Source organism: Neolamprologus multifasciatus, chromosome 11 (assembly GCF_963576455.1).
Source record: "Neolamprologus multifasciatus chromosome 11, fNeoMul1.2, whole genome shotgun sequence".
Taxonomy (NCBI): Eukaryota; Metazoa; Chordata; class Actinopteri; order Cichliformes; family Cichlidae; genus Neolamprologus; species Neolamprologus multifasciatus.
In genome coordinates this window covers 27,462,821-27,481,675 of record NC_140449.1, presented here as the reverse complement: position 1 = coordinate 27,481,675, position 18,855 = coordinate 27,462,821, and the positions used below count along the sequence as shown (strand labels likewise).

General features: G+C 37.3%; 1 protein-coding gene across 5 annotated transcripts; it reads left to right on the top strand.

Annotated features, from left to right (window-relative positions):
- The first annotated feature begins 180 nt into the window (after positions 1-180).
- On the top strand, positions 181-17,992 carry LOC146508690 (sialic acid-binding Ig-like lectin 10). 5 transcript variants are annotated; one of them, XM_085178544.1, is made up of 11 exons: positions 181-300; positions 710-818; positions 1,075-1,464; positions 1,724-2,044; positions 2,178-2,435; positions 11,952-12,209; positions 12,455-12,754; positions 12,849-13,130; positions 13,262-13,367; positions 13,456-13,525; positions 16,326-17,992. In XM_085178544.1, exons 2-11 carry the CDS (start codon positions 758-760, stop codon positions 16,692-16,694), a joined length of 2,415 nt encoding a protein of 804 aa, XP_085034670.1. In that variant the 5' UTR covers positions 181-300; positions 710-757; the 3' UTR covers positions 16,695-17,992. The 5 variants fall into 5 exon arrangements, with proteins under 5 accessions (XP_085034670.1, XP_085034673.1, XP_085034671.1 ...); XM_085178547.1 differs by lacking the exon at positions 11,952-12,209; XM_085178545.1 differs by lacking the exon at positions 181-300 and having other exon boundaries at positions 502-818.
- The last annotated feature ends 863 nt before the right edge of the window (positions 17,993-18,855 follow it).

Sequence of the window (18,855 nt, the reverse complement as noted above, 5' to 3'; positions counted from 1 at the left end):
TTCTTTAAGAGTTCTAAACAAATGTCTGTCCTCCACCAGAAAATCCTATTTACACAAACGCGCTTTCTTATCTGGTGCGCGTCTTTTATTGTGACAGCGATTGCGCACCTGCGGACCACTTATGTGCACATAAGATAACTTCATAAAAGTGAATGTGTCATAATCAAGTTTGAATGTATCATACACTTCCTGACATCTTGCTGTAAAAATACGGAAGAAAGGAAAAAGAGAAGCTTGAAGATTAAAAGTCAGCAGAGTTTCACTGTGGATAGAAGAGTGAAGAAGAAATAGACAAAAGAGGTAAAAAAAAACAAAACAACAACATTCATTTAATGTTTTTTTCCAAAATATCTTTAACACACTAAACAATATTGTATAAAGGTGTTGACTGTGCTGGTCAAAAAATGTGTTAGTTTGAGAATCCACTGTTCACAGTTCTCCAATTCATTAAATCATGCAGATGATCTAAAGTTAAATAAAATACAGTAGTAACAGTTTTTATTGTATTAGTGATCTTGTTGAGCTGTAAAAAATATTTTGCTTTGATCATTTATCTTTTGAGAACAGATCTTTGTTTACCAGAAAAACTTGGTAATGATGTAGGCATACATAACTACGGAATAATCAAGTGTGCAACATCCTCTATTGCAATGTGTGATGTAAGATGTTGAATTCCCTTAATATCTCTTTACTTCATTTGCTCCAATAGAGTTTCTCACTGCAGGGAGAAACTGAACGTGCTGAGAACCAAGTCAGGATGTTTGTTCTGATCTGGGCATCTTTCTTTTTGTGTATAAGAGTCAGCAACGCTGAAACAGGTTTGATTCTTCCTCTTTATAATCTTGTAATTCTGCTTTATCATTGCTTTGTTTTATAAGGTTATATGTGCAGGTGTGTGTGTGTGTGTGTGTGTGTGTGTGTGTGTGTGTGTGTGCATATTAAAAGTGTTTTTTTGAAACGCATTCAGATTATAAGTATTCATTCTTGAAGTAGAATTCATCATAAATTAACCCAACTATTCAAATGAACCAAACATTATTTTTCTCTTTTTTACCTCCTCCTTTGTATTAACAGGCACATCACAACAATGCATTGGAGAATACTGCATCACACTTAGTGAGACAGTAACAGCAGAGGCTGGACTCTGTGTTGTGATCCAGTGTTCTTTCACTACTGCTGATGAGTTTACACCCAAACATATAGTTTGGTACAAATGTAAACATACAAGATGTGACTATGATGATGAAATAATATTTCACAGCAAAAACAATATCCGCGTTCAGTATGGCTTTGAAGGACGTGTGTCACTCGTAGAGCCTGATATAAGACAGAACAACTGCAGCATCATCATTAATGATCTCAAAGAGTCGGATTCTGGATCGTATCGGATCAGAGTTAATGGTGAGCTGAATTGGAGAGAAGATGGATTTCCATCTATTCAAAGGACAACTGTCTCAGTTGAAGGTACAAACAGTGCATCAAAAAAGGGATGTTGAGAATAAATCTTGGTTTTTGTGCTACTTTATTTATTAATTTTTTGTCTCAAGTATGAAGTGATTTTGCACATTTATTTACCCCTGTGTGCTGTTAGAACGAAATACAACGCTTTATGTTCCACATCTACCTGTTTAACATAATTTCCTATAATTTAAGCCATAACATAAGTAGTTAATGAACTTCAGGCAGTTAACCAGATTATTCTTACGTTCTATGTTTCCACTAGGTCTTAGTCAGAAACCCAGAGTTAAGATTCCCACACTGACAGAGGGACAGCAGGCCACACTGACCTGTGTTGCTCCTGGTCTCTGCTCTGGATCTGTTCCTGAAATCACCTGGACATGGAGAGGAGCAGGAGGGTCTGAATCTTACATTACAGGAAACATCACTTCTTTCAGGACTAAAAATCTAACTGCTTTCACACAAAGATACATTTCAACTCTGACTTTCAACTCCTCTGCTGAACACCACAACACCAATGTCACCTGTAAAACCCGCTTCACTGGGGAAAAAATTACCGAGGGGGGTTCAACTTTAAAAGTAAACTGTGAGTATTTTTACTATTTAATTTTGCATGCTGAAATCTTTTGAAAGCAGTGTGCTCTCTTAGTCAGATGGTCTTACAGGAAAGAGAAAAAGAGAAGTTTTATTAATATGTCATTTTTATTTTTGTGTAACAGATGTGAAGGAAGTTAACATCACTGGGGGCACAAATGTGAAGGAGGGTGAAACTCTGAACCTGACCTGCAGTGTTGAAAGTTTTCCTCCATCTCTGATTGTGTGGTCTAAACTTGGTTCTGATATAACCCTGCACAATGACACTGGATCAGCCACATTCTCCATAATTAATGCTACAACTGAACATTGTGGACAGTACGTCTGTACAGCAAAACATATGAACAATGCCCTGCAGGAAAACATCGATATAACAGTGATGTGTAAGTAAACTGCTTTTTTCAGTCAGGTAAGCAGCAACACTGCATCCACTAATGGTGGATGGCTTTTTCTGTCCTAACACTTAACTGATGTTACACATTAATAAAGTACAAATAAGTAGTAATATTTATCTTTCCAACTAGCAAGGGCAACATTCATTTATAGAGTTGACAAATAGACATTTTTCACCTAGCCATATATATATATATATATATATATATATATATACTAAGTATTTGAGATATTTTTCCTCCTTAATAAACCAAATGTGTGTCACAGATAAACGGAAACTTTAGCTCAATGGGAATATAAGTGTTAATGAGGGCAAAACACTGTCTCAGCTACACTTGTGATCCAGAATGTGACAGTACATCGTACCAATGTTGAATGTGAAGTTAATATTTTCACTAAAAATCCTATTTTACCTTGGTTATTACGTTGTTTATATTTCTGATCATGTGTTTTCAGAGTTTTCAAAGATCCAAACTGTGCAAATCAAAGGAAACATTTGCAATAAACAAAATATCACAACAACATTCTGCACAGAGATATCTACAGTAGCTACACAACAGTATAAATTTAGAACAGAGGTTGGCAACCTGCAGGGAGATGTTTAGCTTCTCAGCTGTGGCTCCAGGAAACATAATTTATATATATCAATATATAATCATATACATTTTTATTATATCTATCTTTGTGTGTTTGGTGTGTATGTGTGTTTGCATGTGTTCTCTTCTGTCTTACAGCAGCTTGTGTGAAACACTGTGGTTCTTACAGTACACTTCTTCCCTGGATTGTTGCTGGTGTATCTGTCACTTTGAATGCCTTCTGCATAACCTACATATGGTTCCTCTGGTATGTTTCTCCACATGTATGTTTATGTTTTTGTTTGACTCTTTAAATGCAGTCAAGACTTTTAGACAATAATGAGGTTCTGTTTCTTCTCATCAAAGGAATTCAAGAAAAAAGGTGAACCTACATCAGGAGGAGAGAACCTACATGTCACTGCAAAAAGCGGATGTGTCACCAGATTATGATGTTATTGCACAACATATAAACTGAGAAGTCAGGCGTCAGATTTCCAGTCACAAGTTTCAGAAAGCTGTGCTGTTGTAGTGGCAGTCTGTTATTTTTTTTGTTAATTATTTTTTACATTGCATTGTAGGGAATGTTTTATATGTAATAAACTACTCTTTTTATTTCAACTTATACATAGAGTCCATTAAAATTGTAAACAAAGGAGTCTGAAAGGCAGAACAACAGAAGACCACTAAGATTTATAGCACACAAAATGGATGCTGATTGGCTCAGAGAAGGCCGGCGTGATCATCCAATGATGTCAGCACTGAGTTTGACAGCATGACAAGGTAGAAATTATGAAAAGAAAAGACTAGCAGCCAAATATCCAGAAAGTCAGGCAGAGGAATAATTACAGAGATGAATATATCACCTGGAAAATGACACAAAAAAAGTTTACTACTCTACCTTGAACTTTTCCTAAGAAATCATCCACAGGTACAAATTAGAGGCAACAATCATTTTAAATTAGGGGTCTCAAACTTGAGCTGTGGGCCACTGCTGGTACTCATTGGATTACCACTTAATGTTTAAGTAATACAAAAAAACCCAAACAAACAAACAAGAAAACACCTGCCAAACTTTTTGAAAATGTGGTGTTTTGTTTGCTTTTCTAAAAAAAAAAATATTATACTTTATTTAAAAAGCAAAAATAGTTTTTTAACCTCATGTGCCAAATTGCATCATACTGCTTCAGGCCAATTAAAGGTGATGTGGGCAAGTGGCCCCCACTCCGCACGTTTGAGACCCCTGGTTAACATGGACTAATCACAGAGCATGCCTGTTTTATGATTATGATATGCTGCATACACAGTTTGTTATTGATATCAAGAGAAAACTGTCATTACACAATAAATAAATCTCTTTACACTATGTGTCCAGTATGTTAAAGTGGAGCTAAAAGCAGACTCAGTGGAGAGAATAATAAAGATTTTAGTGAAAGTAGCTGGGTGAGCATCTGGCTGAATAGCAGGGTGTGTAAAGGAAAGGTTCCGACCTTATATTTCCAGTGATCCAGTGGAGAGCAGGGCCATAGGCATGTGAGAGTGGTGAGTTTGCAGGCTGACTTGGTGAGTTTTGACAGCAGCGACCAGCATCTAGGTGATTGTACTGCAGGTGAGTTGAATCAGAGTCTTTGGCAAGAGAACTGAGGCACAAAGAGACAAAAGTAAGCACGAGGCAAAACACATGAATTCAATTCAATTCAATTCAATTTTATTTATATAGCGCCAAATCACAACAAAAGTCGCCTCAAGGCGCTTCATAGATACAGAGAAAAACCCAACAATCATATGACCCCCTATGAGCAAGCATTTTGGCGAGGCGAACAACAACTAGCATGAAAGCCTGGGTACCACCGTGAGGTAGCTGACAACAGAGTGAAGGGCTGAGCTTGTCTTAAATGTCATTCTGCTGATTGCCATTGATGGATCACTGGCTGCAGAAGACCACTGAGAAAGGCTGCAGCAGATGGCCCCGCCCCTCCCTGAGCCTGGTTCTGCCGGAGGTTTCTTCCTGTTAAAAGGGAGTTTTTCCTTCATACTGTCGCCGAAGTGCTTGCTCATAGGGGGTCATATGATTGTTTGGGTTTTTTTCTCTGTATGTATTATTGTAGGGTCTACTATACAATATAAAGCTCCTTGAGGCGACTGTTGTTGTGATTTGGAGCTGTATGAATAAAATTGAATTGAACTGAATTGGTGGGAGAAGCAGGTGAGAAAATAGGGCTACACCCTCATAGATGGTCACAGGAAAACACAGTTTTCTCTTGTTCCTTCCTTACCATTGCTAACTAACATATTAAGTGTATTGCCAAGCAAACACTTGCAAATTAATGTCAGAGTTTCACCTCTGATACTGCTGGATAAACAGAAACTTACTCAGGAACGAGGTCACACAGAGCTCTGGTTTACACACTCCACGAGGGAAGCAGTTGTCTCCAACCCACTTCGACTTGCTTCCCCCTGCAGGTTGTTTTTATTGTTTACATACATGAATATTCATAAAGCTTGTTGCTGTGTTAACTAAGACAAATAACTATATATGTTGACAAAGTGTGTTGTGCAAGCGTGGTTATACGATGTGAGTGGTTATATGATGTGAGTGCAACCCTACCAGGATGTTGTTGTTACCTTGTCCCGCCAGGTGGCTTCCTTCATTGAGTGGAGTCTGTTCTTCTCAAGGCAGATTTTTCTCATTATGAAGGTCGTGCACATACTCATATGCGTGGGTTACATAGGGAGCAAACAAAAGCATTCTAGCTTTTTAAATGACAACCTACAACACATTAACCCTAACATTTATAGTCCTCTATTCTTACTACAGCTCATCATTTGTCAGTGCTTCTCTTTACATTTCTGTCCTCATAATTCTATCTATGAAGCGCCTTGAGGCGACATTTGTTGTGATTGAATAATTGAATAATTGTGCTCATTTTCATTTATGTTGCGTTTGTCTGGTAAGTTTGTATGCTTATTACATATAACTGATGTGTAATTTCTCTTTAACACCCTTTAAATTGAAAAGCTAGATTAAAAATGAGCACTTAAAAAGTATGTTTTTCTTATCTTAATGGGGGGTTTTGCACATTTGTCGACCTCTGTGGGCAGCTAGAAAAATTGCATTTCTTTACAATGTTGTGAAACCTGTTGAACTTTACAGCTTTTTGTACAAGTGTCAGGCAGTTATGCGCTATTCCTTAAGATATGTGCAAACACAGACTCACAGACTCTCACATTTAGAAGGGGTTTCTTCAGGGGGCGTATGTGATGTTTGATATGGCAGATTTTTACACCGGATACCCTTGCTGACACAACCCTAAAGGGATGTGTGTTTTCTCTTTCAAAGCAAACACTGCTCCTTGCTTGTAGTACAGGCTATTCTTTTGTAAAAAAAAAAAAAAAAAATCGGTGTAATTCAAACACATCAAAGTCATCAGATTTATGTGGTCACAGAGCAAGGTCATGATAAAAATAATAATAATGCTGATGGGAAATCAGAAACGGAAACAGTAAACAGTGACGAGATTACAGTTGCAGTATTTTGTTGTCCTTAAGGGCACATCCTGCTTCAAGGTTCTGTAATTTTAAAGAAAGAGGGCCACTTGTATGTCAAAATTCATTTGCTCCTTTAATATGCACATCCTAGCTGAAAGCTAGTTCAGTGAAATTCAGTAAAAGAATTTTTGCATAATCTTCACAAAAGACAAACTTACTGAAAACAGATGAATTAGAAGAGGAATAAACAAGTAATGTTTAAAAGATTAATACACTGCTTAATACATGAACTGCGGCTCACATGTGTATGATTAAACTATAAGCTGTTAGAGAAGAAGTGCTGCAGCAATGTACATTTTTAAAAATCCATGTTTTTTTTTAACTACATTACAGCTTTTTAACTTATTCTAGTTATCCAAAATCTAATAATGAACCAGCAAATGAGCAAAATGCAGACACCTAAAATCGCTTTAAGTATTCCCTTTACATAAACAACAACACATCTTTCTTTGTTTTTATATTAGAATAGAATTTTAGTAATGCAGATTTTTACAAAATGCTAATGTATTTTAATTGGCACAAAAGAAATTCTGTTCTTTGAAGGAAATATGATTGAGTCTGTGATGCAACAACCCTGCCAGGAGGAGAGTTTCTTCCTAAAACACAGACACTAGTATACATTAAGTAGAAATTTAGTATTTGTTTGATCAAAAAAGACAAAAGTACAAAAGAAGGAGGGTAGCAATAATAATGATGAGAAAACTTGTTCTAAAGGCTTCTTAGTAAAACTGAATTGTTGTCAAAAAGTTGATACACAGATCCCTAATGTTGAAACATGAAAGAAGCAACCATGTTGGTCAACTCATGGTAGTGCAAATCCATGCAATATTCATTTTATGTATAAACATCTCATAAAGTAGTGAAGGTAAGATTACAGATGAGGCTGTCGCATTCAGTCATCATGACTTTAAGAAGAAATTTTTGAAGGATTATTGTGATTTCAAAGTTCAGTTCTTGTTCTTCTCAATTGGTCCACACTACCCTACAAGTATAGCACATGTAAAATACTTTTTAATGATATCTGCCCAGTTTAATTTATATTAACACATATTTATTGTGTAGTTCTCTTCACGACAACACAGACACAGGTTGGTTCTTTGAAACAGGCGTTTATTACTTGGGCTTTCTCTCCTCCTTAGCTTCACCATCGCCAGTACACCAGTACGCCAGTACGCAGTGAGAACTGGTCAAGAGTGAACAGTACAAACCAATTAGCAACTTTACAGTACAAGTATTAAGTCCAAACACAAATAAAAACATTTCTCAAATGACAAATACCTCGTTGACTGCTTGTCTTGTATAGTTTTAATGTTTTATTTGGGAATAGAAAAGTCTCGTGTGCTCTCGTTAAGGGTGTTCTCACAAAAAACTAGCTCTTACACTTTACACATGTACATTTCAAATAAAGACATTTTTAACACTAAATATATATTCATGAAATTATGTAACCCATTATAAATCATTCACACACATCATGAACTCTACACAGAACGTTCTTTAACAGCATTTACATAATATAATATGTTCTTTTTCTTTCTCTGCATATTTATCATTGCTAAGTAATGCAAAAGTAATGTAGCAAGTAGTATAACAAATTACTTTTTCTGACAAGTAGTTAACTAATGTGCTGCATTACTTTTAATAAATGTAACAAGTAATGTGCAATAAATTACTTTTACAACCCCAACATTGAAGACACAGTATAAGAGGATAGTGGGGAAGCTTGGACAAACTCACACACTATCAAACGGAAGCCAAAATTAAAAAAAAAAAAAAAAGCAACAACAGGAGCTAATTGACTAAGAAAGACCTGATACAAGTTGAAAATACAAAACTGCTTGAATATTAAGAACAGAATCAACTAGAAAATACAAAAAACTAAAAAACAAAATAACTATATACACTATCTGCACTAAACATAACTTTCACTTAGAGTCTTAAGCACATGGTTTATTAAGGTGGTACAGTAACAGGGCAGTTAATGTAAGGGGAGAGTTCTCCTGAATAGCTCACTCTCCAACTCCGGTAACTACACACTCAACATTTTTCATGCAGCACAGCCAAAACAGTAACACTGTAACAGAGATCTTGAACACTTCATGATAAAATATCATATGATATAATCACACACACACACACACGCTGTAAACCTACAATAAAGTGTTTTTATATATGAGAATCACCATGTTATGCATGTAACCTATTGTATAAGATAAGATTGTGCCATTTGCTGTGTAAGATATAATAATTAGGATTAATGTGCGATGTTTGACCGTGTCATGACCTATTGTGATAAGAAAAAGCCAAAGGGTCCTGACTGGCCTCTGGACGATTCAGGACGAGTGGGAAAGTTACCCAGCAGCAGGGGGCGGGAATACTGGTCACTATATATTAGGGGACCAGATGACACCCCAGCACCTTCTTCCTGCTGCTTCTTTCTGTCCATCTCTGTGTTGCTCTGCTGTCTGTGCTTGAGGCTGTACACCCCAGGGTTTTGCGTTGCTTGCTTTCTGCTATGTAATTCTCTTGCTAAATGTCTGCATGTATTTTTCCTGCTGTTCATGTGATTCAATGTATTAAACTCAGTTCCAAGAATTCTACTTTTTTCCAGGGCATCTTTTTGAGTGCTTGATTTTAATTGGATCTAAAAAAAAAAGTTGAATCTCCACATCGTTGGTGGGATAAGGTTATCAGGATAGCTTCAAAATTTGCGACCACAGCTTGTCTGATTAGGTAGAGGATCAATAGGGTGTCCATAAAACAGGGGGACACTCCCATAGGGTTTGAAGTCTTGGACTCTCCACCATTTGCTCTTAGAACTGGAAAGTCTTCTCGGATGAGAGGTGAAACATCTTCAAAAAGCTAAAGAAGTCCAGACGCCTTTCTTTCCAAGCTCCTTAGACTAGAATGCCCTGGATGACTGAGAACCTTCACAGACAAAATAAACAGAAGGCAAATCAAAAGAGAACATGAACCCAAAACCATTAAAATAGTTATTGTTATATAAGTATTGAAGACATAAACAATCACACTAGCAACCAAACCAAACCAATGAAACCAAAATCTAAGGACCATAACCAAATAGAGTATTTCATGAATTTAACATTCAAAAAATACTTCTGTCAATGTATCTAACAAACCTGGAAATAAATCTACTCAACTTTTCCCAGTGCTCAGCAACAACCTATCTTTATAAAGTTTCAGTCATGGAGCATCTTTTTGTTGTTTTTATAAAGGTTTTTTTTTTTTCATTACTTGATGAGTATTTTATTAGAGCATATATAGTGCGATATAAAATAATAACTTCATAAAAGTGGGTCTGCCCTAATTCAATTTGAACATGTACTCACACTTCCTGAAATCCTGTTGTAAAAAGAAGGAAGAAAGAAAAAAGAGAAGTGAGGAAGAGAAACTTCAAGGATAAAGGTCAGCTGAGATCACGGTGGAGAGAGGAGTGGTGAAAGACCAGACAAAAGAGGTAAAAAAACAAACATTTAATGTTTTTTGTGGAAAATATATTTTAAAACACTAAATGAGCCGCAGGATTATATAAAAGTGTGAACTGTACTGGTCAAAAAACTTGCTAGACGGAAGCCACTTATTGAATTCATGAAATGATTCAGATGACCTAAAGTTACATGGAATACGACAGAGAATATGCAGTTCTAACAGTTTGTATTGTAATAGTGCTTTTGTTGACCTTTTTAATCTTTTGAGAACAGATCTTTGTGTGTGTTTACCATAAAAACTTTAGGGTAGTGGTGTTGGCACAGTCGGTAAAACTGGTACATAACTATGGAATAACCAAGCATGCAACATCCTGTATTGCGATGTGTGACGTAAAATGTTGCATTTCCTTTGTTCTAATCTCTCTTTACTTCATTTGCTGCAATACAGTTTGTCTCTGGAGGGAGAGACTGAACGTGCCGAGAATCAAGTCAGGATGTTTGTTCTGATCTGGGTGACTTTCCTTTTGTGTGTGTGTGCTGAAACAGGTTTGATTCTTCTTCTTTATATTCCTCTAATCCTGCTTTATTAGTGTTTTGTTTTATGCGGTTATGTGTGCGTGTGTGTGTGTGTGTGTGTGTGTGTGTGTGTGTGTGTGTGTGTAGAGTAAAAGTGTTTTTTTGACATGCAATCAAATTATAAGTATAAATTCATGTAACAGAATTTAGAGTTCACATAAATTAATAAGATCATTGTCACCTGACTTGTGCAATATATAACTATTCAGATGAACCAAATATTCTTTTCCTCTTTTTTTTTACCTCCTCCTTTGTATTAACAGGCACATCACAACAATGCACTGGAGAATACTGCATCACACTTAGTGAGACAGTAACAGCAGAGGCTGGACTCTGTGTTGTGATCCCGTGTTCTTTCACTACTGGTTTTGGATTTACACCAAAACATATAGTTTGGTACAAATGTGAAGCATATTCAAGATGTGACTATAATGATGAAATAATATTTCACAGCAAAAACAATATCCGCGTTCAGTATGGCTTTAGAGGACGTGTGTCACTCTTAGAGCCTGATATAAGACAGAAAAACTGCAGCATCATCATTAATGATCTCAAAGAGTCGGATTCTGGATCGTATCGGATCAGAGTTAATGGTGAACGGAAACGGACAGAAGATGGATTTGCATCTATTCAAAGGACAACTGTATCAGTTGAAGGTACAAACAGTGCATCAAAAAAGGGATGTTGAGAATAAATCTTGGTTGTTGTGCTACTTTATTTATTAATTTTTTGTCTCAAGTATGAAGTGATTTTGCACATTTATTTACCCCTGTGTGCTGTTAGAACGAAATACAACGCTTTATGTTCCACATCTACCTGTTTAACATCATTTCCTATAATTTAAGCCAAAATATATCTAGTTGATGAACTTCAGGCAGTTAACCAGATTATTCTTACGTTCTATGTTTCCACTAGGTCTTAGTCAGAAACCCAGAGTTAAGATTCCCACACTGACAGAGAGACAGCAGGCCACACTGACCTGTGTTGCTCCTGGTCTCTGCTCTGGATCTGTTCCTGAAATCACCTGGACATGGAGAGGAGCAGGAGGGTCTGAATCTTACATTACAGGAAACATCACTTCTTTCAGGACTAAAAATCTAACTGCTTTCACACAAAGATACATTTCAACTCTGACTTTCAACTCCTCTGCTGAACACCACAACACCAATGTCACCTGTAAAACCCGCTTCACTGGGGAAAAAATTACCGAGGGGGGTTCAACTTTAAAAGTAAACTGTGAGTATTTTTACTATATAACTTTGTATGCTGAATTCTTTTGAAAGCAGTGTGCTCTCTTAGTCAACTGGTCTTGCTGAAAGAGAAGTTTCATTATTGTGTAATTTGTATTTTTGTGTAACAGATGTGAAGGAAGTTAACATCACAGGGGGCACAAATGTGAAGGAGGGTGAAACTCTGAACCTGACCTGCAGTGTTGAAAGTTTTCCTCCATCTCTGATTATGTGGTCTAAACTTGGTTCTGATATAACCCTTCACAATGACACTGGATCAGCCACACTCTACATAATTAATGCTACAACTGGACATTCTGGACAGTACGTCTGTACAGCGAAACACATGAACAATACCCTAAAGGAAAACATCAACATAACAGTGATGTGTGAGTAAGCAATTTTATCCTTTAGACAGAGCTTTTTTTCACTCAGTTAAATAAAAAATATCAGTTTAAAGAAATTAAACAACTGTATTCAGACACTTTTAAATATGCTAAGCTGCCTCAACATCTATGTATTAAAGAGCCATTGGAAACCATTTCTTATTATTTAAAATAACTTTATAATAATAATTTAATAATAATAATAATTTTCTTCATTCTGAAAAAAACTACTGCAATGTGCTCCACAGATATAAGGACACCTCAAATCACTGGGAATACAATCATAAAGGAGGGAGATGTTCTGAATCTGACCTGCAGTGTTGAAAGTTTCCCTCCAGCCCTTATCATGTGGAGAGACCTTAGCTCTAAAACAAACAGCAAAGATAGTGGAGCTTACACTGCCCTGCATAATGACAGTGGCTCAGAAAACAGTGGCTCAGCTACACTTGTCATCCAGAATGTGACAGCAAAAGATTCTGGACAGTACACCTGCACAGCAACACATCCAGACACAACTGTAACATCATCTGTCAGTGTGATTGTGTCTTGTAAGTAGATAGTACGGTTGTTTGATGTGAAGTTCATATTTACACTTAAAATCATACCTTACCTTGTTTTTTATTTCTGGTCATGTGTTTTCAGGGTTTTCAAAGATCCAGGATGGCTCTGGATGTGTGCTTCAAGCAGAGGTTTTGACCTGTGTGTGTATCAGTGAAGGGTTTCCTTTACCTACCATCAAATGGCCACTCCTAGGAAACCACAAAGAGTACGCTATCAAAATGACTGTGTCAAACCACACAGTCAACAGCACTGTCAGTCTAACTGTAAAAAACTATGGCAACAGCACTGTTGAATGTGTGAGCAACAATGAAAAGGGAGAAGCAAAAAAAAATCTAATGATCCGAAGTGTGTCCGATACAGCAGGTATGTATTTTAATTTTCATAAGTGAGACCTTTGCATTTATAAAAACATTAGGAAAATCAATTAATTGGACTGTGTATAATTGAAAGCATCTTTGAAATAACCTTTTTCATGTTGTTCCATTTGAGTACAGCTCAGTCATCGGTTTTGAACGTGGGATATTTGGAAATCATCATTGCCTTTTTGATTGGAGTAGTTCTTTCTGCAGTTGTTTGCTGTTTGATTAAAAAATGTTCAAGGTACGACACTTATTTTTATTATATTTTCAGTTTTTTTAAATAGATGTATTTACACTTGACTTTAATAATGTAAAACCCCTTTATTCAGAAAAAAAACAAAGAATTCTGGAAATTTGGATGAGACTTTGGAGATGGTAACAAGTCAAGACGATCCACAGGTATTTATGTTCATTTGGCTTTTTTTTTTTTTTTTTTTTTACATAATTATAAAGTATTTAATTGTGCACAAATATCCTCAATACTGAAATATACATATTTAGTCTTTTGGTTTTCTATATAGTTTTAACGTACTAAAAGATCTGCAAGGATAAACAAGTACTGGAGGTAGGTTACTGTGTATTCATGATGCCTTTGAACTACAGTCCAACCTCTATCAGTCTGTTTCATCAGCATTTGCTTAAGGAAAATATATCAAATAAAAGAGGACAGAGAAAAAGAAAACTCATCTTGCTTCAAAGTTTTGCAACTTTAAAGAAACAGGGACAGATCAATACAAAAATTTAATTGGTTCTTTTCATAAGCCCACCCTTCATTTCTCCACCAAGTTTCATGATACCCAAAAGGGTAAGTTTTGCATAATCCTCCTAAATCACTGAAAACAGATAAATCAACATAATCCCAGTTATTCTCATTAAGATTATTTCATGAAAACACTGTGGACTATAACATAGGAATGCTGAACTACATATTAGGGGTGCAACGATACACAAAATTCACGGTTCGGTTCGGTTCGATACTTTGGTGTCACGGTTCGATATTTTTTCGATACAAAAAAATGTTCATGCCTTTTTATTAATTTGTCATTTATTAAATTTTCACAGCACATTCTGCACCACATCTCTGTGCGTTCATCATTTGTTTGAAGCCAGCTCACCTCCTGCAACCACTTGTCCGAGAATACGGGCTTCTTTTGTGGTTTGAACTCCTTCTGACATTTCTTTGGAGGTGGAGGAACACCAAAGTAACTGCTTAAAGGAGCTTCTTCGACATCTTTAAGAGTTCTAAATAAATGTCTGTCCTCCTCCAGAAAATCTTATGTATGCAAACAGGCGTTGTAACTTCTTATCTTGTGCGCGTTTTTTATTTTGACAGCGAATACGCACCTGCGGACCACTTATGTGCAGCCCTGGTTATTTAGCTCATCATATTGCAGCCACAGAAATTCTTTTGTCCATGAAACCATAAAGCTGCACTTTCTTTTTGCCTTATAGTCTGATTTGTCATAACGTTTCTGTTTTGTGGTAAGCTTTTCTTTGGCTGTCACTTCTTCACCCTGACCTGTCTTATTTGGCTCAGCAGAACTAAAATATATATCCTGCTGCTTTTACACACGCACTCACACAAAGCTCAGCGACTCTCTGCGCGATCAACCTCTCACATGTTTAAGCTTGCTGCGGGAGATTTCACTTGTCATGTTTGCATAGTAAGCTAACGACTGATAAGATGATGTCAGAGGAATTGGTGCGCAAATTATCATCACTCACCAATCAGTGCTGTAGCTCTCTATACACAGTTCGAGTGATTGCAAAGTGAAAGCAAAAAAATTCATTTCAATATGTCACATATTCACAGTGGCCCACCGCTGCCAATGACATAATTACCCAGCTACATTTCCGAAAGAATGCAAAAGCATTGACATATATTTTTCCTTCCTATGATAGGCCGACGAGCAGAGCAGGGCAGCCCGACTGGAAAAATCGCTAGCCCCGGGACGTCGGGCTAGCGATTTTGCGAGCCCTGTATCTGATTGAGGAATCACTCATCTTTGGAAAAGAGAGTTTATTACAGAGGAATGGCTCTTTCCAAAATAAAAGCTATAATATACGCTTCTTCTGGGCTATATTCTCAGCAGCATATTAAACATATCAGGTCCCCATAAGGAGAGTCATGTGCTAACCGCTGACTCCGGTAAAGTTTGTAGCATGCCTGCTTGTTGTTTTTCTCTGCTTCCACTTGTCATTGCACTAGGATGATGTCGGCGTAAATGTGCAGTCATATTCGTTGTGTTCCCACTAGTGTTGTCAGCGTTAATAACGAGCTACCGCGGATTGCCCCTTGCATGGGGCTGGACAGCCAACACGTTAACGAGCTAACTGCGCTAACACACTAGTTCCCACCCATGTAATTGAGCATTGCCTGGCACATCCAACATACTGTTTTACTTTAGTCCATGACATGCTTACCTTCAGGGTCATACATCACATGAAAACCAAAATAGTTCCAAACGCCACATCTGAATGAGGGTGGGGGAGGTTCAATTTGCCATGTTGCAAGGAGAGCTTAACTTCTGTCTCGCTAGCTTGCCCTGCGCTCAGTGAATCTGTGTTCGACTACTCCGCCTAGGCTGCACTGTCGAGCGCAGATCCACTGAGCGCTCAACACAGACAGCACCGTCAGAAGGAAAGTTGATAAAATAAATTAAAAATGCTGTATTGTTCGATACATATGCGTACCGAACCCAAAGCACTGTATCGAACGGTTCAATATCGATACGAGTATCGTTGCACCCCTACTACATATGGGTCCATAATTTGTTGGATAAACACAGAATTTCTGTAGTTTTGCCTCTGTACACAGCCACATTGGATTTTTAATCAAACAATCAATGTAATTGAAGGACAGACTTTCAGCTTTAATTAGGAGTTTTACCAAAAATGCATAAATTGAAGTTTCTGTTAGATAGTATGTCTTATAGTACAGTCAGCACTGTGACTTCTTTCTTTCTTGCTGCTATTTCAAACACCACGAATTAAACTTAATGGAAAAATGTAAGGAATGTGTAAGCATTGTGAAAAATTTAAGTTTGAATCAACCTGATTTTCAACCCACAGAAAAAAGAACTGCATGACATGATTTTGACATATTGTATTGCAGATTACCCAGATAGACACAATCTAATGTGCAATACTGGGTTTTTGGAGGCTGGTAATTGACTTGTATCATTTACGTTGTACCTAGCACATATATGATGGTCAAGAAACACAAGACAATCAGTCCGACCCACAAGAAGAAGTTGAAGATGAAAGTGTGGCAGCAGAGAAAGACGTGCCTGAAATCAGCGGTGCTCCACAAGAAGTGGAGTATGCAGACATTGATTTTTCCCTGTTGAAAAAAAACAACAAGTCAGAGAGAAAGCAAGAAAGCACAAAGACGGAGTATGCTGAAATTAAGAAAGCAATAAAAGACAAACAGGAAGGTGAAATGGTGAAGGGCGAGGAGGAGGAGATGATGACAGAGATGGACCTGAAACAGTCTGAACCAGAAAAGGAGAAAGAGGAAGACGAGCCAGTGTACTCCACTGTGAATGATATAATCAACAAAATTTGAGTTTCATTGTGGGTTTCCCTCGGATGAATGTTCTTTGATCTGGTGGTTTTGTGTATGAATAATTCCACTTTGAACCATTTTTCTCACACTGTCATCTCCACACATCTGTGTCTTAAAGTAGGGGCTCTGCAAAATAAGGACTGGAACTTGGACATAATTTCCTAATCCCTCTGTTATTTTGCTGTCATGTTTTTGGTTTAATAACCTTTTCAGGTAACATTTTAAATGTTTTATTGTGCAAGGGTAAGTGTGCGTCTTTGGACTGAACACATTTGCCTAACATGTAAAAGGTCCCCAGTCAGGACCAAGAGAAGATAGCAGGCACAAAAGCAAGCCTCAGGGCATCACAGCTAGTATACTCCTAGTTTCCATCCCAGTCCCCATTAAATAGGAGTGTTATGCCTCAAAAATCATCAGGCATAAAATCTTAGCCAAATCATATCAGTTGTGGCAATAGTAACTTACCTAGATTGTTTAAGGATAAATACTTGCTTTAAACGTCCAACAGGTGAGCACTTTTCAATGGCCAATATTGTTCTCATTCTGGGAAAATGTTACTCAACAAATTCTTCCCGGGATGCTTTTCTCTCTGGACATTCTCATAGCTTAATGAGATTAATAATTTTGAGTATAAAACATGTCCACTGTAGGTTAAATGCCCTCTGCACATTTGTTACACTCACCAGCAGAGGGCAGAGTTAACCCTTAAGTCAGACTGTATCTTGTGGTCTGTCATGAGACTGTGAACCTGGTGCTTCTGCACTGACAGCTTGTATATTTTGCCTGTTCCTGCTTGGTGAGGTAAAAAAAAAACAAAATAAAAAAAATGTTAGATTTTCTACACCTCTGTTTCTGTATTTAAATTGTGTAAAACAAGCACACTGTAAACTGTTAAAACTGGTCCATATTTTACTCACCTGTTTCATATCATTTGTATTTTTTCTGTGTGTCACTGTGTGGTGTAAATGTCTTCAACTTTTTTAATTTAAATAATTAATATCTAATTTAATTAGTAAATAATTAGTAAGCATGCAAAAATCACACTTTGTATTTGTTTGATTCCTTATGTTAAATTATGCTGGACTAATTCCTGATAGTGTCTGCAGAACACTCCACCAAGGACCAACTGTTCAACTGTCACTGTGATCCACTGGTCTAAGCAAAAGTAGTAAAGACACAAATACCATTACAAATTCTAATACTACAAATTATTGCAATCATATTGCCTGCTGACTGTGGGTTAGTGGTAGTGATGGGCAAAGCGAGGCTTTGCAGAACTCTGAATCCTTTGACGCATTTATGCAGGACTTAAAAATAATCTGACACCCATCTCCACAGTGACACACCTTCACCCACTCTTTTACTAATCATCACATTTTGATAAAAGCTATCTGTGGCACAGACAAGCACTGCACACAGACACACACACACACACACACACACACACACACACACACAAAACGGCGCATACTCATTATTACCACATGTTTGGGTGGATGGATTTTTTTCCGTTCCGTTCATTCACAGTAGCAATACTCCTGCACATGGGAGTTAGAGCTGAAAATTTGTGCCTGTTTAAGTTTTCTCCCTGAAAGCAGAGGCAGTTTCTCTTGAGATAATTTAATCAATTTTCAGCACAATGCATTACTCTTTCTTTCTGTGCTTGTGGAAGTCATTGGAGTCAGCGGGGGAGCTGGTCCCAGGAAGGGACTACTTTCTTGTCCCCACCCCAGGGAAAAGGGTAACATCTCCTGGGTCTAGGAGCCGATTGTCTGTCCGGGGTTGAGGGTATCTAGACCTGGGGTATAGAGTATGTTTGGGGAGTGTGAGTGTGTGTAAGGTGTCGATTTCTGTTTGTCTCCACGTTGGGTGAGTGCTGAGTATTTGTATATGTGTTCATGAGGGTGGGAATGCATGTTTGTGTCTGTGTCTATATCTATGTCTAAATCCTGTGGTAAATCCTGTTGCTTTATTTTTTCATTTTTTCATTTTTCTTTTTTTTTTTTTTTAGCGGAAATTAAGTCCTGTTTGATTATGGAATGATATGAGGCCTGAGTGAGGCAGGAAGATATTTTACTCAGAATTGTGGAAGTTGAGTCATACTTAGAGCTGTCAGCAAATGACCACCAGATATTAGAGCAAGAAGATGAAAGTTCAGTCA